This window comes from Mustela lutreola, chromosome X (genome assembly GCF_030435805.1).
Source record: "Mustela lutreola isolate mMusLut2 chromosome X, mMusLut2.pri, whole genome shotgun sequence".
Taxonomy (NCBI): Eukaryota; Metazoa; Chordata; class Mammalia; order Carnivora; family Mustelidae; genus Mustela; species Mustela lutreola.
In genome coordinates, this window is record NC_081308.1 from 35850373 (window position 1) to 35874415 (window position 24043).

Here is a 24043-nt window from a genome sequence, read left to right on the forward strand (position 1 = left end):
TTTCAATTCATTTCCTTAGACATAAGACTGTCCACTCCTATCAAACCAAATGAAAGAGGAAATTTCCCAAGAAATAATGAAAGATGCATTAACATTTTTCCTTTCTGTCCTTTAAATTTCCTGATAAGTTCTCTTAAAATTTTCTGTATATTGATTTTTATATCAAGAACCAAGAACTTGGATTAATAAATATTTAAGTAAAACATAATAGATAGTTCTTTGAGGGGAAAATCATGAAAGAAACTTTTTTACATAGAAACTGGGTTCTGAATTTAGAGTAGCAAAATTATACTTCTTGAAGTTATCAAATTAATCATGGTCCACAGAATGACTAACAAACGGTTAGTATCCTGTGGCTGAATGAGTTCCTGTATTAACTGCAATAGTTATTAATGGTATTTAAATTTAAATCATGTGTATTTTAGTTTCAGCTTGCACTAGCTCAGATTTAACTTTCATACATAAGGTTTGGCCCCTGTAATTAGTAACTTGATATGTTCTGTTGAATTTTTTGCTTTCTTCCTCTCTAATTCTGAAAGTACTTCTATACATTCTGAAACAGCATTTCAGCAAATGAAAAAAAGAAGCTGGCAAATCAGGACCAATTTCTTCTTTCGAGATCAAAATAATGCTAAGCCAGACTACAGTCCAAAATGTCTCCATGCTAATTAACTAGAGAGAGTTGGTAGTTCTCTGAAACTTGTATAAATTTTATTACCGAAATTACTAAAATTACACTGAAAACACCTTCAAAGTTAAGACCCCAACTACCTATCAGAAAAAAAATTACTATGGGCATCCAGTCCCTTTGATTGAACCTGGGTAACAAAAGAGGCAAAAGACATGGTTTATGCTGAAACCTAAGATTTGAATGCTAGTGTTTTCAAGCTTTAATAAAGTATATTTCAATTCCAAGTACCAAACATATCAAAATTCATATTCATGGGTTTATTCTTATGCATTGAAAGCAAATTCTGCTCACTGAATCCTATTTTGATTTGCACGAGGCATTCAGAGACGAGTTATAATCAGGAAAAAAGTGTCCACTGAATGCATCGTGTTTAAAAAATACAATTAATGTTTCAAAACCACACTTAAAAAGAATACCTGAAAAGTTTACTCTTTTCATAAAATTTGAGACAATATTATCCTGCTGATAAAAATACATTTCTTGTATATACATGTAGATTTCTACATGAAAGAAAGGATTCAGCTCCCAACAGAAAAGGGCTGACCCTTGATAAAGACATGTTAGATTGCCAAACTGATGCGATTCCCATTTTAAGGAGAACTGAAAACCGAAAGATAAAAGGTAAGTTAAAGGAAGGATAAAGTCCAGTCACCTGTTCCTAAACAGTGGTAGAGCTGGGCGAGAAGCAGGGGATAAAGGTAGAAATAAGACAACGAAGAAAGGCAAAGAAGGCCTGCACTCTGACCAGAAGTGAATGGAGAATCAAGCGAAGTTGAGAACAGATACAACATAGCTGCAGTGAGATGCCTGAAATTAGAATTTGGTAGTTGATAGTTAACAGAAGCTCAAATCATCTTAAAGTGGAATTAGAGTGTCTACAATTTACTGGAGAGCCAATATTCCTGTGACCAAATAACTCAGTACAATATTATCACATAAAAAACTTCCCCAAATAACATTAGGTCATCAGAAGACCTTTGCTTCTCTTCTAATCACATTCTTTGAAGCTTAAAAAAGTCCCTGACTCCCGGGAGAGACAGCACGGTGCTCCAAAAAGAAACTCTGCTGAGATGTGTCAGTATCAGAAACTCCACTTGACCCTGGACGGGCACCGAATCTTGGATTCTTCAAAGTGAGGGCACTGTAACCAGGTTTCTTCCAAGCGAAACACTTTACCATTTTGTTGACAATGAATTAAGTTAGGATTGTTTAGAACAACCCCAAGCGTGGTGGGGAAGGCAAGGGCGGAGAAGTTAAGCAAGATAAAGAAATGTCACAGAAATTTCATGCAAGGGTAGAACACTCAAGTTCTAGGTTTCCTAATTCATGCTGTATGCAGAAGTATCCTGTAAACTAAATTTGCCTAACAGAAAAGTTTCCGTATCTTCAACGGATGAGAATGATTGCAGTATGAGATCCTTGATCAATACAAACTACCGCTGTCTCTTCTCAAAGACGGGTTCACCTTGTTTTTTACTTGAATCCTACACTAAAAGACAACTACAGTGCTACATGTTCACCACAAATCAAGTTAGGAATGTCTGAAGAAAATAAATTAATCTTGAAACAAAGAAGATGTTCTTGGTCAAATTTCAGACATTATAATTAGAAATTAATTATTGGCTCCACCAGGTGAAAGATGAAGGGAGGCCAGGAGAAGTCTATAGAGCTGATATACACACAAGTGAGTGTCACTGTTTGTTTTGTTTTGTTTTGTTTTTAAACCTAGTTTTATTAAATATTGCTTCCTTGGGATGTGTTTATAACAACTCCCAGAACATTTTCATGTAAGGACTCAAAGCGGGCATATTAAAATACAGCTTCAATATAAAGTTTATCACAGTTTTACAGTATTCAAAAATGACAGACCTGCCTTAAAAAACAAAACGAAAACCAAAAAAAGGACTATTACACCCAAAACATAAGAAAACAATTAAATAAACAAGTTTGGCATTTCCATAACTTTATAGTATAAAACAGAATATTAAATCTATTACTGGCAAGCGGACACCGATGTTTTACCTAGCTTGAAATGTGTCCCATTTAAACATACTATACAAGTTCACTATACAAAAAAGATTGATGGTCTTTTTGATGAAAGAAGTGCACCCTGAAAATTTTTGCCAGTTTAGAATATTTAGCTCTTAAAGTCAAAAAAGTCCTTTTTTAAACTGAAGGCTAAATTCTTTTTTTTTTTTTTTTTTTTTTTTTTTGCTGTTTTGTCTCATTTGTCAGCCTTCCTGGTTTAAAAACAATAGTGTCTATGGACGCCCACCAGGGGGCAGTGTAAGATTAGCCATTAAATCACGAACAGCTGCAAATATTGTGCATTCACCTGCAACAGAGAAAAATGGTCATTAGCTATTCGCAATACAGGAAAGATGCTGTCAACACACTGGTGGGGGTAGGGATAATTAAATCTAAAATCAGCAAGAACTTCAAGGGTCAAAATAAAAGACTAAAGTTTAACTGCACAGGCTACAGGGGACTGAGCTTCGGTGTTATGATACTTGGTTCTGGTTTTATTTGTTTTTCTTCTCAGGAAATTCTGGGCAAGTCCACGTTAGGTTTGAATTTAAGGAGAAATGCCTTGAGTTTCTCCACTGAAACACTGGAGCATTGCATAAGCCTTTAAAATTGGGTTTCGATGCTACTGAGAGTTTGTTTATGCATTCTGAATCTAATGAAAAGATTGAATTTAGATTTATGCATCAGTTACAACAGCAACGATGTCCTTCTAATGTTGCTTTAAAGGCCAGGTAAAAATGCCTATGATCGCACTGTCCAACAGAACTTTCTGTGCTGATGAAAGTACTCCGTATGTGCACTGTGGCTCCTGAGTACCTGTCATGTAGCTAGTTTGCCTGAGGAACTGAATTTTAAATTTTAGTTAATTTTAACTAGCTTGAATTTAAATAGCCACATGTGGCCAGTGACAGTTATATTGGGCAGTGCAGTTATATGACACATTTTGGATTTTTCTCAAACGTAAAGGAAATGATCAACTTCTGGAGTTCAACATTTATATCAGTTAATGAAAAGAGAGTGATTCTTAAAAGCACTTCACTGGAAGGGGAGGAAGTAACAGGTACGGGGGGCGGGGAGGGGGCGCTGAAGTATATGGCACACGGACAATCCAAAAACAAGACTTGTTGAGGGCGGGCAAGTGGGGGGAGGCTAAGGACTCATCCTTTTAATCTCCCCTTTGCTCAAAGAAACCAGAGACCCTGCCTCGTACTTCTTCTGAACATTACATAGACTTAAATATAATAAACCCAAACCAGCTATAAATAATATTAACCAAAAGCTGGGTCCCTTTCCTGGCACATGGCCTAATGCTACAGTGAGAGAACGGGAGGCCTCAATGGAAGAATGGCCTTCTGGCAAAGGGTGGGACGTGCAGTGACCCTGTGCAAGTTACTGCAAGCTTTCCTCCAACTGGTACAGAGAAAAAATGAAACCCCAGGTTTGCTCAATCTAAGGTAGACATTAAAAAAAAAAAAAAAGACTAAAAAAGTAAAGAAAAACACTCCCCAAATATCCCAACAACTTCTCAAATAAAAGGAAAAGTTATATCCTTCTTTTTCCTTTTTCAAAAACACATTTTCATTCTTGATAGGTAGAAAAATGTGTCTGATCCCAAGAGGATCAAAACGTTCTTTCCTTTTAATTGTAAATTCCACAAGACATAGTAATGATAATCATCTGCTTGTGAAGAAATGGTCTTATCATCAAAGTTCTACTGGACTGCTACTTTGAAAATTCTTTTAACTTTAAACTTTGTTTCTGAAGGACCTATTTGTAGCTGAAAGAAGAGATAAGTCAAAGGATGAAAGCAGAAAATTTTAAGAAGTGGAAGAAGTCTTACAGCAAAGGAAGCATACCCTTCTCTACTGCCCAGTGCATTTCTTGTAAACTCTATGTGAGTGAAAACTTGCCTACGTATATACAATATGGAGAAATAAATAGCGAAAAACAATTTCTCCCGTGATTCCTGTTTCTAGTAAAATTTTAACACTGTGGTACCTAAAAAATGTTTCAGAGAACAACTTTCCCTCATTTAAAAATGTAATTCTGTTATCATACATCCTAAGCAGAAAGCTAGAGGGCTTCCTTAATAGTAGAAATAAGCAAATTTTAATTGAAATTTAATTTCCTTAAAATTAGCAACAAGCAAAATGGAAGAAAAGTGCTCTTTTTGTGACCAAACATTCACCACTGCTAGGAGTTGTGTGTTCCGTGTAGGCTACCACAGTGTGGAAGGGACCTGGTTTACCTGCCAGAAACATCCAGGATTCCTCGAAAATGTTGTCTGAGAGCTTCATTGTGCACTTGGTGAAAAGGTTCACTTGCACCCGCCTGACACTTATTAAGAAGCCCAAAAAGCAGTGATGCCATTTGTATCAGCTTTTATTCTTCACAAAACATTTAGAAGATACAGAACTTTGAATGATAATATTCTATTAATGATCGAACCATGAAATATGAGAAACCGACATGCATTTCAACTGGTGATGTACAGAGTGGCAGGTATCGATGGTAGGGCAGGAATTCACAGCCATGAAAAAGTCTATCGTCCTAACCTACAGTTCTGTGGCAATGTGTGCTAGAAATACAAGCTTCTGGCATTAGCAACTGGGTCAGTCCCAATAGTAAATCACTAACAAAAATGAGGTCCAGGCAGCAGAGACATGGACAAAAATGAAGAACCAGTGAGAAAGGAAGAAAGCGACAGGCAGACATTAAGAGGGCCACAGCAATCAGCGCTCTATTACTAGGATTGGCGGGGGGGTGGGGGGGTGGGTAAGATGGGAGCAGAGGAAAGATGGAGGAATCTCTCAAAAGAACTTTTATAACATATATGCAATAAAATATCATCTACTGGTCAAGTACCTTGTCGTGGTGGGTTCATCTCTGCAAACCTCTTCAGAATGTTGCTGACCATCATGGGAGCAGCAACAGAAGAGTTCTGCTGTCTGGGAATGTCTGCCTGTTGGGTTGTACCTGAAGCCATGTCATAAATGATTGGAACTATAATACTAACAGGTTCTTGGGGAGGGACCGACGTTTTCTGAGTTAGTTGAAGCTGAAGACACACAACACATACAAAAAGAATAAAAACGTAGTAAGAAAATAAAACATTTGCCTCCATTTATCAAAGGTATTATTTACTCTATCAGATTAAGATACCATGGACATAAGAAAACTAGAGATGACAAGAAAAGTGACAAACGATTGAATATTATGGTTAAGATGCAACCGTGCCACACAATTATCTAGTTCAATATGTTTCTGTTATTATTGGAAGAATCGGGAGTACATCACATCTAAGCTGACAATTAAGGAGTCTGAGCCTGTGTTCACAGCAACAGTTAACTCAAGTAATCCCAGAGTTGTTCTATTATCCTCGCATGGCTTTTTCCTGAGGGGCTCTGCATGTGTGCACGCGTGCACACACACATTCACACACAATCGGGTAGTACTTACAAAAAATAGCATTTTGGATTTCAGCACCACAGCAGGCGTCCCAGGGGGTGCAATGGGCGGTGCGCTGGGAGGGATCGTCAGGCAAAACTGGACGTTCCATTTTAGCTGTGTTGCCTGGTCAGGAAACTGTTTTTGAAATCATGATAAAGTCATATGAACATTTAAAATTACATTCTAGTATAGGAGTCTGATCTTACTTTATACAATCTATTATTAACAGAACATAAAATGACAGCCTGCATTATTTCAAAGAAAACGCATACATGACGTTCCTACATGCAAAGTCAACTCCACACCTGTGTGATGTGTTCCCCTTTCCTTCCCTCCCGCTCCTTTAATTCCCAGGGCCTACAGATTCTGCTTCCTTGGTGTCTCTGTCATCCGTTCCCACCTCTCTACTTTGACAGATGCAACCAAGCTCCAGGACTGGTGATTTCTCTCGTGGCCCCTAATGGTCCCTTCCGGTGGCTGCCTCTCCCAGTTCCACCATCTATCACTGCCAGAAAAATGTCCTTGAGCATGGTTCTAATCGAGCTCACAAATGTTTAGCAACATGCAGTGACACATGTTGTTCCTTTCCCTTACCCTACCAGGACCAAGACCTGGTATTCAAGACCCTTCTTAACCGATGCCACCTAGACGTCCCAGCCTCAGTCCCAGCTCTTTCTCTAAAACATACTTGTCAAACTGTATTAATAATTTCAAACTGTGTTCACTGGTGTTTTTTGCCTTTTTTTTTTTTTTTTAAAGATGTATTTATGTAGTTTGGAGAAAGAATGCTCATGAGCAGGGGGAAGGGCAGAGGGAGAGAGAAAGAAAGAGAGAATCTGGAAGCAGACTCCCTGCTGAGTGCAGAGCCTGAGGCATGGCTCAATGCCAGGGTCCTGAGATGGAGACCTGAGGCAAAATCAAGAGCCAGCCATTTAAGTGACTGAGCTACCTAGGCACCCGCACTGGTGCCTTTTTGGTTGTTGTTTTCGCCACATTTCCTTAAAAAATTCAAATGGGTATCTTTTTGATATAAATGTTTCCTACATGCTACTAGAGCAGAAGCCAAATGTTGAGACTATCAGCAAAGGAACACTGCTGTCCCCAATATTAACAGCAAAACACCAACTGGAAAAAGGAGTGAGGTATTTGGAATTACCCAAAGCAATACTGTAAACATTTGAATGCAAGTCCTGTAAGCTTGGAAAAATATAATCAGCTGCCACCTGGATTCCATCTATATAATTGTATACTTTCACAGGAAAGAAGAGAAATTCATCTCCCCAGGGAGGACAGATTTTTTGATAAATGACATTCGGGGAATTGGGGGCATCTGAAAAAGCCAGATCCACCCCTCACATTTGACACCAAGGTATATTTTAAATGGATCAAAAATTTAAAGAATTTTAAAAAACAAATCCATAACAGTACTAAAAGAAGCCACAGGAGCATCATTTCAGTATCTAGGAGCAGGAAGAGTGAATTAAATGTATTTGCTTTTGTAAGAGGTAAGCCACTGGTAACTTGTGTTGCCTGTAGGGAGGGAGACGAGACAGCTGGACAGGGATAGATGGGAAATTTCCCCTGTATCACATCTTGATCTCAATTCAAAAGATACAGAAGGGCTGTGTTACCTATTCAAAGATAAATAAAATCTTAAAAAATAAGAAGAGTGTAAAAGAAAAACAGAAGTACATAAATAGGTGAAAACCAATAAACACTGCTCCCACCAACTTCAACCTCTTCAGACAGTCCTTGTTATATATAGAAGTATGTGCGTCACTCTAACTTACCAGCTCTAGCTTCATAATATGCACACAGTCCCTGAGGATGTGTGTAGGAGCTCCTAACAGCTTGGTGAAGGCTATTAATGTATTGGCTTTAAACGGCGGTCCTGCAACCTACAGGGATGAATAAAGCAAGTTACTCCACATTCTACTTTGACTCTTCTTTTTGTTGATGGTACAGGCATACCTTGGAGATGTGAGTTCAGTTCCAGCCCACCCCAATAAAGCAAGTATTGCAATAAAGTGAGTCAAGTGAGTTTTCAGCTTACCCAGTACATATAAAAGTCATGTTTATCTATTATGTCTAAAACAATGTACCCATCTTAAAAAATACTTTATTGCTAAAAAACACTAACTACCACCTGAGCTGTCAGAGAGTCACAATCATCGGTCACCAAAATAAAGAAAAAGTTGGAAATTTTACAAAAAGTACCAAAATGTGACAAGGAGACATGAAGTGAGCAAATGCTGGTAGGAAAATGGCCCTGGTGGACCTGCTTCATGCAGGGTTGCCACAAACCTTCAATTTGTTAAAAAAACAAAAACAAACCAGTATCTGTGAAGCAAAGCAAGATAAAGTGCAATAAAACAAGTTATGCCTGTATTAAAACTATGCATTAAGAAACACATACTCTTGTTTCAAAGAACTTCTCCAAAACTTGAAGTTCATCGGGTTTCCACTGTCCTGCATTTTCAGGTGTCACTTTGAGCTGAAGTGTTTGGTTGGTTTTCGGACTAAGGGCTACTCTGCATTTCAGGGCATCAGTTTTAAACATGATCACTCCAGGTTCGTTGGAATTTATCAGCTGCAGCTGCAAAACATGAAGTGCATCAAGTTAGTACGTAAGACAAAGAGGAAATGAAAACAGAGAGAACTGTTTCAGAGGGAAAACTAAAAATTGATACCTGCTCCCAATCAAAAATATCTAGGCCCCGAGAACCATCAATTGCTAACATCCCAAAGAAGGAACTATAGGTGTCTCTTGAAGGAAGAACATAACACAACCTATGGAATATTCTTGTAATGTAACAAACTTGAGCTACAATTCAGGAGTTAGATTTGTAGGGTAGACCAATATTATAGAAATGTGAGGGTCAAAAGGACATGTTAAAGAATTCCAAAGGGATGCAATCAGCAAAATCCAGACTGTGAGGAACTTGACACAGCAACAGATAAGGCTGCTTCAACAAATAAACTGTGTGAGAAGAGATGGAGGGGGAGTCTCCAGTTTGAGAGACATAAACTTGTTTGGTTACTTCTTTATTTTATTATTATTATTATTTTAAAAGATTTATTTATTTATTTATTTGACAGAGATCACAAGTAGGCAGAGAAGCAGGCAGAGAGAGAGGAGGAAGCAGGCTCCCCACTGAGCAGAGAGCCCGATGTGGGGCTCGATCCCAGAACTCTGGGATCATGACCTGAGCTGAAGGCAGAGGCTTTAACCCACTGAGCCACCCAGGTGCCCCTGGTTACTTCTTTAGACCATAAACACCATGATAACTTGGGAAATCTGGACACCAACTAGCTATCTGATGATAAAGAAATGGTCTTTATGGATGAAATGAGGTCTGGGACTTGCTGTCAAACCATATGGGAGAAGGAGCTATAGAAGAAACAAGACTGACAGGAGTTCACTGTTGAAGGCAGGTGATAAGAACACAGAAGTTCATTATATTCTCATACTATTCTACTCTCAACTTGCATATATGATTAAAATTTTTCACAAAAAGTTTTTTAAAAATGGCACAGTAGAAGAAAAAAATAAAGAGCACCATTACAAAATGTTGGATCTGGGTTGGGACCTTATAGCTGGCAAATTTTTCTGTAAAGTAATGGAGAATAAATATTTTAGGCTACATGGTCTCTGTCACAACTACTCAATGATGCCGTCAGAGTTGAAAGCTGCCATCAACAATACATAAATTCATATATGTGACTACATTCCAGTAGAACTTCATTTACAAACAGGTGGTGGGTAGGAATTGCTCCCCTCTCCCAACCAGGGCCAGTAGTTTATTTTTTTTTTTTTTTTAAAGATTTTATTTATTTATTTGACAGAGAGAAATCACAAGTAGATGGAGAGGCAGGCAGAGAGAGAGAGAGAGGGAAGCAGGCTCTCAGCAGAGAGCCCGATGTGGGACTCGATCCCAGGACTCTGAGATCATGACCTGAGCTGAAGGCAGAGGCTTTAACCCACTGAGCCACCCAGGTGCCCCTGGTTACTTCTTTAGACCATAAACACCATGATAACTTGGGAAATCTGGACACCAACTAGCTATCTGATGATAAAGAAATGGTCTTTATGGATGAAATGAGGTCTGGGACTTGCTGTCAAACCATATGGGAGAAGGAGCTATAGAAGAAACAAGACTGACAGGAGTTCACTGTTGAAGGCAGGTGATAAGAACACAGAAGTTCATTATATTCTCATACTATTCTACTCTCAACTTGCATATATGATTAAAATTTTTCACAAAAAGTTTTTTAAAAATGGCACAGTAGAAGAAAAAAATAAAGAGCACCATTACAAAATGTTGGATCTGGGTTGGGACCTTATAGCTGGCAAATTTTTCTGTAAAGTAATGGAGAATAAATATTTTAGGCTACATGGTCTCTGTCACAACTACTCAATGATGCCGTCAGAGTTGAAAGCTGCCATCAACAATACATAAATTCATATATGTGACTACATTCCAGTAGAACTTCATTTACAAACAGGTGGTGGGTAGGAATTGCTCCCCTCTCCCAACCAGGGCCAGTAGTTTATTGACCCCTGCTCTATCATAACATATTAATTATGCAGATGAGCAAAATGAGGTTCTAATGCCCAAAAGCTTATGTGGCTTCTAAGTGGCAAAAGAAGGGTAGATCACAGGTCTCATAATGATTTTTTTAAATGCTAATTCATTCAATTTATGTTAAGACCTCTATTATTTTCAAATCTAAATATAAAGGTTGCAGAATAGCTAGGTGCCATCCACGGAGCAGATATTTTAAACATTCGCCATTCTACCTCATTAACACATACATGTATCAAGAGTTATAAATAATATGTACTGAATAATACCAAGATATTACGCTAAGAGCTTTATAAGAAATACCTCAAACTCCCACAATTGTTATGAGTTAGGTAAATACAATAATCTACCATTATCAAAAAGGTAAAGGGATTTGCCAAAGCTTGTACTAGCTGGTGGCATGGACTGGGTACAAACCCAGATAGTCAGACTAGAACCACGGCTATCAACTCGGAACTATTTCCTGAGGATATCACCACAGGACATAAGTCTTTTTCTGACTTTTTCTATATCAATTCAGCTGTTCATGAACCTTGTGATCAAAAATAATTTTATTTTAATGGAGAATCCAATTCAAAGTCAGCTTGCCAGCAAGAGAATTCCAGGAAGCCAACAGCTGCTTCTACGCTACTCTATGCAAAGGCAGATTCTGGGAGCATTTGTCCCATGACACTGTGGGGACGCTGTAGGACTTATCTCTGGGCCTGTCAGCCACAGCACAGGAAACTATAAAATGCAGGAACATGTTAACTTAAGAATGGAAAAGGAAATAGTGGGGCCCATTTTTAATGCTAGAGCAGTGTGGACAGCACAGTTTTAACAAGCTAGCTAAAGGAAGTGAGGGAACATTATTTTAGTTCACATGCTGTTCCGTGGGGCAATTTATTAGCACCATCCTTTGACAACCATCACTGAGGAGTTCACTAGGTACCCATACCGTTTCTTGTTGAATAATTCTTTGAAGGTGCCGTCTCATGATGACCGATCCAAGGAATCTTTCAAGCGGAGAACAAAGGTAACTACCTGCCAGGCCAGGCACAAGGCCTGGTGTTGGAGAGGGCAGCAGTAAAATGTTCAAGGCACTGTGAGTGAGGATGGTAGGTATGGAGGCTGCCCAGGAGCGCTGAGGTAGTTTACGAGGCGGAGGCATGTTTGTTGGCAAAGTCTGGGAACCTTTTGGGAAGGAAAACATGTCATTTCATTCACAAATACACATGGTCCCACTGTTCTGTTTTGCTTTTATCATAAATCTTTGCTACTCTAAAGCAATCCATACTGTTTTCCTTACTCCTTGTGGCCTAACAATCCTATGTTAGCTTCCTGTTAGCAAAATGGCCAGGATTCCTCTCCCTATAGCTGGGTTCCTTGCAAAGTGACTTTGTAGCAAGACCTTTGAGAGACGGAGCCCATTTCTCTTCCTGGAATCTGGGCTGGCCCTTTGACTTGCTGTGACTTAAAAGAATGCAGGGGAAGTCATGTGGCACCAGCTGCAAACCTAGGAGTCCACTCGCGTTCTTGGAACCCCGCCCAGCCATCAGGTGAACAAGCCTGCGATTAAGTAAGAGACCACAGGGAGCTGAGGAAGCCACGCCACCTGGGGCCATTTTACACCAGCCAGGCCTCAGCCCACACAGGAGCTGATGATAAATATACTAGTAAGCAAAGCAGAAACTGGAAAAATCACCCAGCTTGGCTTAGCCTAAATCACCAACCTATGGAATGGTGAGCTAATGTAAGATTGCTGTTCTAAGTCATTAAACATTACCTGGCAAAGCTAACTAACATATGTGCACAATTCTGTTCTGTGTTAATTTGTACAACCTTGTCAGTTAACTTGAGGTGTCCCTCAAGGTCTAGTTTTGCAGCTAAGCTAGTAGATATACCAGAAGCACTGGGGCTCACCTCATAAGACTTCTGGAGGAGACATTTTCCTCTCCTATATTTTACTTTAACTGTGCAAGTTAACTACTGTTAACCAATTTACTAAGTGGATTAAAGTTTAAGTTATTAAGTATCTCCATTTAACAAGCAGGTCACAGCTTTCAAATGTGAGGATGGAAAAAAAAACCAACAGGACATCATGTGGAGGTTAGACTAAAACAGACACAAAAATGGTGATGCCGCTCACTTGTTCCAGCTCGAGGGGAATGAGAAGCATCTGGTACTGGAGAATGTAGTGATGGGTTGGCTGGTGACATTCCAGGCATGCGTGTTGCTGGTGAGGGGCCGGACACTTGAGGAGACCCTGGCCAGTTCCCAGCTCGTCCACTTGGTGACACCATAGTGTATGGAGAACTAGGGTCCAGGGTTCCTATAAACAAGTGAACAGATGGTTTTCAAAACCTGTATTTTAATAACTGAAAAGTACTTGACACCACTGAAATGCTTGACACTTTACAAGGCAATCATTTTTTTTCCCTTCCGCTATTTCACTAAAGTATGCGGCTTTTGCATGTGGCACACCTGAATCTCTATTTTGTGTAGTTTATGTACTTTTTAACATGACTCAAAGTTAGAAAAATATAGAATGAGAAATGATAAAGGGTATCTTCACACAAGCTTCAGCATGTTCAATGTGTAACAATCTACACACTACGCAACAACCTATTTTCAAAAACCTATTTGCAAACGTCTTTGAAAATGTTGAGCAAAAAAATCTCAAAGCTCACTTAAGGGCAGAAATCTTTTATTTTTCAAGTAACCCTGACAAATTACGTTTTTCATTCTACCCAAGGCTGAGGAGAGAGAAATTTTCCCTTTTCTTTCTTTAGTAAAGGCTATGCTGACTGAGAAATGGACCAAGAACCAAGTCTTGAAAGCAGTAACTTCCTGAATCATTTGATTATTTAAATTTCATCCCGCAGTTACCTTTAACGTATTATTTATGCCCCTCTGTAATCAAAATATAAACGAAGAAAATACTTTTACCATATATCAGAGAGCAAATGATCCTAACTTTCAAGTCTTATAAATTGGTAAGAAAAAACACAAGAACACATAGGCAGGCATAAAATAAGAAATACCTAAGACTAGTGAAAGAAAAAAGGTTTGACTTCATTAATAATCAAAGAAATGCACATTAAACAAGAAGATACCATTCTTTACCTATCAAAATGACTACGATTTCTGAAAGTCCTAATACCCTGTGTTGGCAATGATGCATGAAAATAGACATTCTTGTCTGATGCTGGAGGAAATTGGTACAGCATTTCAGGTGAGCAATTTGCAGTATGTTTCAAAAGCTTTAGAATTTCTCAAACCCTTTGAGACAGCAATTCCATGTCTAGGAACTTACCTAAGGGAATAATCATGTGAACAGAGATGATATCATTTGCCGTTGTTTAAAAAAAAAAAAAAAAGGAAACATTCTAAACATACAATAGGAGGGCAGTTAAATCATGGTATGTCAACAAAAGGGAATACTATGAAGCCATTTAGTAGGACAATGTAGATATCACAAATATTAATAGTAGACAGTAAAACCACAGATGCTACACAGCTGTAAAAACTGAGGAAGTCCTTTATGCTGTGATTTGAATGTAGATATCACAAATATTAATAGTAGATAGTAAAACCACAGATGCTACACAGCTGTAAAAACTGAGGAAGTCCTTTATGCTGTGATTTGGCATGGCATTTAGGAAAAAAATAGATGAAAAAAGTAAGGCACTGTAGTGAAGTATGCTGTCCCATGTGTAAAAGCAGTAAGAACAGTTACAGGCATCTGCCTGTGTATGCACACATCTCTACAAGGACACATAAGAGATGGGTAACACTGAATGCCTCTGGGAAGAGCAACTAGGTGGCTGGTGGCATAAAAACACTTCCCTGGCTACCTCTTGTATTCTTTATTTGAACCAATTCAAAATAGAATTTTTTAGTTGGAAAGTTAAAGAATTCAAGTCTCAAAACAATACATATGATATAGTCCCAGTTGTGGGGGAGGTGTCTGAGAGGAGAGACAAGCAGACAGGTGGAGAGCAACAGAGAGGCGAGCAGGCAGACAAGCCGGGGGGTTAGGGTTAGACGGGAATAGCAAGGCAGAAGCGAGGGGGAGAGAGAGTCCAAAGCAGACAGATTAACTGGTAGATCTCTGCGTGGTGGGATCAGGACAAATTCATTTTCTTTGACGATTTCCCCAACGAACAAAGTGCTAATTTTGCAATAAGAAAATAATTTATTTAACAAAAAACTACTTCACGTCAAATTCTTAAGCTATTGCGATTTCCATGTATGGACTCACCATGTGGACTAGCAAAACTGGCCCCTGGTCCTATTGAGATTCCATGCGAGGATGGGGGAGGAGTTGGAACAAATGACGCTGGTGAAGGGGCTCTCAAAGCCCCACTGGGGGAGCTGGCAGCATGCAGATTTCCTAATAAAGGAAAATAATTATAGATGATCTTGCAGGACACATACTATGTCCTGGCCAAGGACCTCAAATTAAGACTCTCTCTACAGATTAAAGAAATAAGTAGTAAAGCTCCCTTAAATAGCACAAAGAAAATGTAGAATGATTCTGTTACTGAAAAAGAGAGAGAGATCAATTCAATGGGGCCCAAATTTTAGCTCTTATAGTGACTGAATTAAAAAAAAAATACCCAGTGTACTTTTGTGTTTGCTCACTCACTCTTTCAGCAAGTGGGCATGAATGTTAATTTCATGCCAAGCATTGCTGTAGGCACTGGGGATGCAGCAGATGACAAGACAAAAATTCCTGCCCTCATGTAGTTTCTATTCTAGTAGAATGAGGAAGACATCAAATGTATGTCAGGCAGTGATAAGTGCTATGGAGAAAACCTGGGCAAGGAAACGGGGCAGTATCATGTAATGGTGGAAATGGGTGCTGTTCTTTCTAAAAGCAACCCCAGAAGACTGCTCTAAGAAGGGAGCACGTGAGTAAGTGAAGGGTAAGGTGTGAAGATACCCAGGGGGGTAAGATATTCCAGGCAAGAAGCAGAGCTAGTCCAAAGGCCCCAAAGGCCCCAAAGGCAGTAGCAAAAATAATAGAGAGGAGGCCAGTGTGGATGGATCAGTGCGAGCCATGGGGAAGTGGGAGGAGTTGAGGACAGAGAGATGGTGGGGGGGGGTGTCCCAGATCATACGGGGACTTGTAGGCCATTCTAAGGACTTAGGGTTTACCCTGAACGAGATGGGAAACCACTGCAAAGTTTGGAACAAAGGAGTTATAAACTAGCTTCTGTTCCGGAAGGATCATTCCAACCACAGTGTAAAAAACAGACCACAGGGCAGGGGCAGGGAAACCAGTTAGAGGCAAGAGTAATAACCCAAGTGAGAGATGGTTAATGGCTTGGGCAAAGGTGGAGGCTGAGGAGGGTTAGCATCTGGATAAATTCTCAGCTCAGAGTGGACAGTATCTGGGACTGACTGAAGTGGGTGTGAGAGAAAGGAGTCCAGCATGACTCAAAACAGCTCTGGCCAAGCGGCAGGCAGGAAGGGGCTGCTGTTTCCGGGAGGTGGGGCAGGGTGCGGAAGTGGGCGGGCAGGTGTTAGGAGTTGAGTCTCAGCCATTGTCTACACATCTACAAGGACATGCTGACTAGACAGCTGGAAAACACAAGACTTGAGTTCAGGGGAGAGGTCTAGATGGCAGACATTAAAAAACTGAGAGCAGTGAGCTTAAAGATGGGATTTAGCCACAGGACTAGTTTCTACTGAGCATCAGGAAAAGGGGGAACCATGCTCCCCAAACTATGAATAAATGTGACATGGAGACACTCACTACATTACCATCACTATCCTCGGTATTCACATGTTTCCGACTCTCTACTCCTGTCTAAGAGAATTTCGTATCCTCCACCTAATACCTAATGCAGTGCCTTACGTGCAGTATGTTCACCAACATGATAACCTTTCAGTGTCGTTTAGAGATTCAGCTGTGGGTTGCTGTAGGGATTAAATGGATAAAGTGCTCAGAACATGGCTTAGCACACAGCAAGCACTATATACTTGTCTGGCACTGTAATTATTTCCAAATAATTATTTCTACTTCCTTCTACATAAAACCTCACTCATACCCTAGAAATGTACACCCCTTGGGTTCTCTGCCCACATCTCCTGTTCTGCTCCTTGCTCCCTAGCAGCTCCTTCTCAGGCTCCTACACCTGGGAAGCAGCTGCCGGTATTCCGCAGGGGCTGAGCTCACCCACCCAGCTCAGCCTTCATTGACCTTCAGCAACATAACAATAACTTCTAAATCTTCATCTGTGGTTCCGCCATCTCTGCCGAGCAGGTAAGGGGGTTATCTACCCAAGAAATCTGATACCCGTCTTCTTTGCCAGACGACACGCTTGAGAGCGGAACTGTATTTGGCTGGCTGCTGAATCCCCAGCGTCATGGAGCATCTGGCCCAGGGCAAGAGCTTAAGCTACACCAACAAACTGTCCAGTTAAGAGTAAAAATTAGGCAACCTCAAGTAGTTCTATAGTGTGCTTCACGGGGCTGCCAACAGAGCCATTTTGTTGGGACAAGCAGGCTGTGCGCTGGCCTACTCTGTGGGGCAGGGCACCTTTCACACATACTAGGACTCAGCAAACTTGTCATGTAAGGGGTTGTCCTAGCAGGAGAGCAGCCCTGACACTGCAGGAATGCGTGTGGCTGGGTTCCCCAAAAACTACAAAAACAGGTAGGTGGTGGGTAGGACTTGATTTGTCGGCCCGACACAGATCGTGTTGTGATTAGCTCTTCTTGGAGCTGTGCCGTGAGCCTGGCACTGGGTGACAATACCTCCTCTTAATTCAGATCTTTTAAAGTGTTCCTGAGTCACGAACGCAGCATTCATAACCCTGTCGTAAGGAACAAATGGCAGGTATCTAGCCACAGGTAAGGAGTGGTATCTGAAGGTCTAGGCTGCATGTGTGGTGCTTGTGTTTGTGTGTGCACGCGTGTATGTTCTGAATGTCAAAGCTGAACATGACAAGAGAATAAGTAATATCTTACCTGGAGACTGTGTGTGCATCATAGAGGGAGACTGACTAACTGTGCTGTGGTAAGACGCAGGGGGCGAAGTAAGGGGATAAGCACCTGATGATCCTGGCTGTTTGGGAAATGGCTGAAAAGAAAAAAAGTACACGTGGGTCAGTCACGTGTGTATAGTGTATCGCACATACGGCTAATGAGTTAGCCTTCACATAGTTCACTGGTTACCAAACAGGAAGCACGAGATATGAAAATGTGCAAAATACACATCAATACCACAGATTTTTAAAAACCCCCTTTCAAAATGTTTAGAAAAACAGCAAGAACTCACTTCTGACCTTGTAATACCATTGTCTATATTCCTCAAGATGTTTTTTGCTTACTTTATCTACCATATCACTGATTTATCTGTATTATTTATCTACCATTTCACAGATTCCAAGATTCTTCCCCCACCCCTTTAGTATTTCTGAAATCAGGGTGTATCTTCTGATTCATGGCATGGCACAGTTTACCCGGCAGTGCTGTTTCTGGCAGTTCATAAAAAGTAGTGCATCTTACATCTGGTGGAGTTTTGAAAGCAAATGAAATACAGTAGTTTAACCTGACCTCTCCTCACCTTTACCTTCATCTCCAGCAGTGGAAAAACCTAGGACTTGTAATCCTTCCTAGTTTTTTATTTGAGGTACAAATCACATATAGCAAAGGACACAAATCTTAGAAAATGTCCAGCCTGATGAATTTTTACGAATGTCACTGCTACAGAGATCAAGACACTGAAGAATACTACCAGTGCCCTGGAGGCCTCCCTTATACACCTTCAAAGGCTTTATCACTGCCCCAAAGGTAAGCACTGTTCTGACGTCTGTGACTCAAGCTTGATTTTGCCTGTTTTCACATTTCCTATAAATACCGAATGTACTCCTAAGTGTCTGGCTTCTTTTGTTCAACATTTTATCAGTAAGATTCACCACACAGTTACACGTGGCAATAGTTTTCTTGATTTCTGTAAAGCATTCTACTGTAGGAATAGACCCAGTTTATCCACTTATTCTGTTGCTTGGTATTCGGGTTAGTTTCCACTTTTTACATAAATAATGTTCCTATGAACACTTGTGTTTTTTGATGCATTTCTGTCGTACATATATCCAAGAGTAAAATTATAAAATCACAGGTATGCCTAATGTTCAGATTTAGTGCTCTGGAATATTCCTAAACACCCCCACAAGGTTGTTAGACCATTTCATGTGCTGCTAACACAAAATGTTGCCAAGAATAATGAATTCTCTTCTTAGAGCAATTTTTGTGGGTATGGAGTATTATCTCATTGTGGTTCTAAGTTGTATTTCTGTGATGCCAAATGATGTTGAATACCCTTTCTGTGCTTACTGGCCATTTGGATATCATCCTCTTTTGTGATCACATGGCTGATCACCTCACATCATTTTAAGTGCACAAGACTGAGGTTAATGCTATTTCTGGTACTGTTCACTTGCCATCACTAGAAGCCTTCTCTCCCTCTGTCACTATTTTTTCATATGGACTTCCTGGACACCTTGGGCCCACCAAGGATCTCCTTGCCTTTTAGTTTAGCAAAGACGCTCAGACACCTGAGGAACCCATTAAGTTAGACAAATATGATACTATTTGGAATTTCAGCTAGACATCACCTGTTGCTGAGGTGGTGGCTGGAGCTGCGAGATTAAAGAATCCATCATATCTCCTCCTATGGGAGAAGGGGGATTATCGTCCTCATTTACAGACCTTCTTCGAGCATCCTGATTGCTGTCAACAAACATATTCAGGAATGTCTATGGATATAAACAGGTAGAATTCAGATTATCTTACTTAGCTTTAGTAACATATTTTTAATCATTTAGACTATTTTAAGAGAAACAAATACACTACACCCATCTCTATAACAGAAGTTTGTTACACAGCCACTACTATGAGGACAACCTGGAAGATATACTGATAATTTTGAATGGGGAAACTGAGGAAACTGGTTAACTGCAACAACAGAAACAACATCTAAGTTAAAAATCCTGTCAATTAAGAAGTATTGTGCAAGCACAAAGTCGAAGAGAGAAGTATACCCTGGCACCTCCTCACAAATAATAAGTATTTCATTATTAACTTCTGAACCAGAAACTCAGGAAACAAAAGAAAAGTTGTATGTTGGTCATTTAAGTAATACCAATGACTTGGGAAATTTCCTTTTTGGTGAAGAGTCCTCACTTCATAAGCTAGAAAATATGAGAGAGGAAAACTGAATGCAGAAACTAAGCCATCTTTCCTCTTTTTATCTTAACATGACTGAAATTTTGAACCACCAAGAGTGGGACAATCTCGTTTTATGGGATAGGTCATCAAAAATTAAGCAAGGCTACCAGAATCTATGTCTCAAGCATTCTCTTCCTTTTAATACTCTTCACCTTCTCCATCTTCAAAAACATAGATCAAAAGCTTACCAGGATCACTAGGAAGCTTTTAAAAGTACATCGCTTGATTTCTAATAAAAGATGATGGATTTAGAACACACATTTTATCTTTTCCCAATACCCCACTGAAATTCCTAAAAAAATTTTTTTTTAAAGCAGTAAGTTACAAATACAGAGAGAATGGGAGAAGAATAAAATAGCAATGAATTCTGGAGGCTGCAGAGCAGATGGCTGAGTGGTAAGTGAACTATCCAATGTGAGGAAGTTGTATCCTAAAGCTAACACTGGTGAAAGCCAAGAAGCAAAGCTATTTCTGTCCAGATCCTCAAGACACGTAGGAACTGGCAGCACTAGACACCCCTGGAAGTGGGGATGAAAGTGGGACTAAAAATAGGACTGGTCAAAAGTCTCTTTAAGAGACACTGAAAGCCTCCCAGAGCTTCTGTCACTCTCACTGAGTGAGTTTGACTTCTACCACTCTGGTGGAGGGTTCTTTGGCTATGGGGACTCTAGCATCGATCGAGAGGAATGCTGTATTAAAAATGAAGATTATGGGGCACCTGGCTGGTTCAGTCAGAAGAGCATGCGACTCTTGATCTCGGGGTTGTGAGCTCGAGCCCCACGTTGGGTGTAGAGATTACTTTAAAAAAAAAAAAAAGATGATTAAAGTTTACATACTGAATGTTGAAAATAGTAGTTTCCTTCTCTTATTTGATTTGCCAAAAATTGGGGGCCAGATGCACACCATCTATGCAGAGACTTGAATACTCCTCTTTTGGTACTCATACCAGCCCAACAAAAAGACCTAAATCTACTGACACTGGGAGTTACTCAAAGAAATGGCCCAGGTAGATAAGCTTACAATGAAGACCACAGTCAGCAAGACTCACCTTCTAGTAAGAGCTGTGAGTTAAGAACCACTAATATGAAAGAGATCAAAACAAAACAAAACAAAACAAAACCAAAAGCAAGGTGCATGAAATGGAGATTATGTAGGAATAAAAAGGGTAAGAAAATATAAGATAGCTATATACAACAAAGAGGTCATAAAAGGAACACTTAGCAACAAAAGATAGCTCCTGCAATTTTTTTAAAAGATGGCAAAACAAAATACCAAAACCAGAAAGACTCATAGGAAAAAATGAAGAAATCTCCCAGAAACAGAGAGAGAGAAAAACAAAACAAACAAATAAATAAATAAATAAGAAAATCGAAGGATAAGTCCAGGATACCAAACAGCAGAATAGTAGTGGTACCAGAAAGAGCTAACAGAGAAAACAAAAAAGAATTGAGAAATAATACAAGGAAATTCCCACAGCATAAGGATGTAAGTTTCCAGAGTGAAAAAGCCTACTTAGTTACATAAGGTTCCATAACTGGAACAAGATTAAACACCCCCAACAGTCCCAATGGAAGTTAGAAGACAATGGAGCAATGTCTTCAAAATTCTTAACAGAAAATGTCTCTGTAACCTCAAATTCTATACATAGCCATTCTCTCAATTAGATGAGGGTAAACTAAAGATATTTTTAGGCACACAGAAGTCTCAAAATAACCTCCCATGTGCCTTCTCCCAGGAAACTATGGAGACCGTATTCTACCAAAACAATGGAATAAACCGAGAAAAAGACCGGCAGTCCACGCCAAAGGGCATGCCACGCAAGACAGAGGCCAAGGACTCTCCCTCTTCCCCACCCTTCCATAGATTCCTAAATCAACACCGTGCAAAGGGTCTGGGGCACACCATTCCAGATTGGAGGTCAGAGGGTTGTTGTAGAAGAGACTTCTTCAAGATGAAACCAGCGAGGTTTCTGATAGGTGAACGCACTGAGAGGAGAGTTACATATATGGGAGAGGCTTTAAGGTTGAGTTAGTGATAAGTATACAGAAACTTAAGCAAAAAAAGTAAATTATTAATTCCCAGGAAAATAAAATGTTGAAGAAAGGAAAAGTAATTATAGTAAGCTTGGTGGATACTGTTTACATATTTATAATAATGAAAATACTGAAAAATCATCTGATCAAAATTGCTGTCTAACCATACTGCAAGGGTAGGAGGAAAAAAAGAAGGCATACTGCGAGTAGCCTGGGAGGAGGAGGCGAGGAGGCGGCATATAAGAATTAAAAAAGAATTAAACCCTCATCTTGCATTGTGAGGATCAGATAATGCCCTCAACTAAGAAGTCAACAAACAGCACTGTAAGCATGTTACTTAGAGATAAGGATGTAAATACCAAGAGAATCACCATCTAAGAGCTGAAAGCAGAGCAGGAAAATGGCAAGACTGCACTGCAAGCCACTAATTTTCAAAACAAGCCTTTGGAACTATTTGACTCTAAACTATAAGCACATACAATTGAGCTATTATACAAGAATCTGCAGGGATTGTGGCCCAGGACCCTACATTAAAAAAAAAACTTCATGGTTGAACTGATGAATCAAACTTTCTCAATAATTGATGAGAAAGACATTGCTGAAGTTCCTTAAAATTCCAACTAGCAAATAGGACTCTCCTCGGTATCATCCACCTTATGCATTACAAGAAAAGGAAATTTTATCATCTCATACAACATAGGCACAGTGCTTTTTAAGAACTTCCCATTCCTTTGGAAGGACGCTGCAGAGGTGATGAACTAACACAGCTGCTTATTAAACAGGAATCTGTTGCTCTCCCCTGTTATTTCCCCCTTTTAAAGGAGTTGTTATAAAGATATTTACTGTAATGCTGTAATGCTGTAATACTAAAGTCAGTTACCTTTAGTCCGGGTGCAGGATAAAAACCTTCCACTAACTTGCTATTATCAAACAGACTATAGGCACCATCCCGTATCGCCACTACGCCTCGGCTGCGGCAGTAAATGTCGATGCAGTACATGTTCCTAAAGGCCAGTCTGATGTGGGTGGACGACTGTGGCAGGATGGAGAAGCACTGGTAAGCAGTGTTGGTTCTCTGGGTCAAGCCCAACATTGGCACAGTGGGAAGTTTGTTGATGGCATTTAATGGAGCCTGAGTATCAAAGAGTACCTAAAAGGAAAACATACAGTGAGGGCAGACGGTTTCCATACAAATGCTAAAGCCTCAGAATCTTCCATGTCTAACAGTCATAAAGGAGCCAAGGGTCTTCCTAGAACATTCCGTACACCTTTCCCTTGAAGAGAATGCAAACTATATCACTGCATTCACTTTGATTCAAAGAAAATTCTCCAAGAAGAGTGCAAGATATAAAAGACAAAAACACGCACCCTTGTCACTGAAGACAAGTCAAGCCCACATGATTTTTGGTTTTACATGAGACAGTAACACTGTCGGAGTCACAGTTTTACAAAGAAAATAAACTTAATTACCTGTAATAACTGAACCACATTTGGTGTTTTGTTGAACATTTCCTGAAGCTGATGGAGAATGGTATTGTGACAGTTACTGCAACCTGAGTTTGGACCAACAGTGCCCAAAGAAATGTGAAATTTCTGATGTATGGAATTCCACTGGATGCTGATCTAAATCAGAGATTACATGTTTCAGAAATGGAGAGAGTAACAGATTCAAGCAGAAGAAAAAACAATGTTTAAACAGTAAGGCAAAATGCCAAAGATCTACATGAGGTCTTTCTGGAAAGCCAGTTAGAAGACTGGACTCTGTAAACTCCAAAAGTGTTGTTACTATGGACCGGTGCAATTGCGGAGTAGGTATTTATTAGCCCACCTCCACCAAATAAAACAGAGAAGGTGCTAAAGAAAAAATCTGGATTAAACTTTATTTGGAAATTATTATTGGTGTTTTTTATTTTTTGTTTTTATATAGGACTGAAGAAAAGTCACCGTCTACATGAGCACTGTCATAAGGGGAAAGGAAGCCTCTTCCAACACAGATTCTTTTAGTTTACAGATTTTAAAACACTTGATTAATT

The 24043-nt window shown here is 39.7% G+C and overlaps 1 protein-coding gene across 2 annotated transcripts in view; it reads right to left on the bottom strand.

The window, feature by feature from the left end:
* Positions 1-847: 847 nt before the first annotated feature.
* MED14 (mediator complex subunit 14) overlaps positions 848-24043 on the bottom strand; it is a 74241-nt gene continuing 51045 nt past the window's right edge. Inside the window, exons 20-31 of one of the 2 annotated variants that reach the window (XM_059158620.1) lie at positions 23481-23633; positions 22891-23160; positions 19365-19505; positions 17716-17827; positions 14999-15130; positions 12884-13066; positions 11693-11928; positions 8586-8765; positions 7960-8067; positions 6179-6304; positions 5585-5777; positions 848-3026 (exon numbers count right to left, since the gene is read on the bottom strand). In XM_059158620.1, the coding sequence (XP_059014603.1) occupies positions 2953-3026; positions 5585-5777; positions 6179-6304; positions 7960-8067; positions 8586-8765; positions 11693-11928; positions 12884-13066; positions 14999-15130; positions 17716-17827; positions 19365-19505; positions 22891-23160; positions 23481-23633 (1908 nt within the window). In that variant the 3' untranslated portion in view covers positions 848-2952. The remainder of the gene's footprint in view (positions 3027-5584; positions 5778-6178; positions 6305-7959; positions 8068-8585; positions 8766-11692; positions 11929-12883; positions 13067-14998; positions 15131-17715; positions 17828-19364; positions 19506-22890; positions 23161-23480; positions 23634-24043) is intronic. The other variant, XM_059158623.1, reaches the window with a different exon arrangement.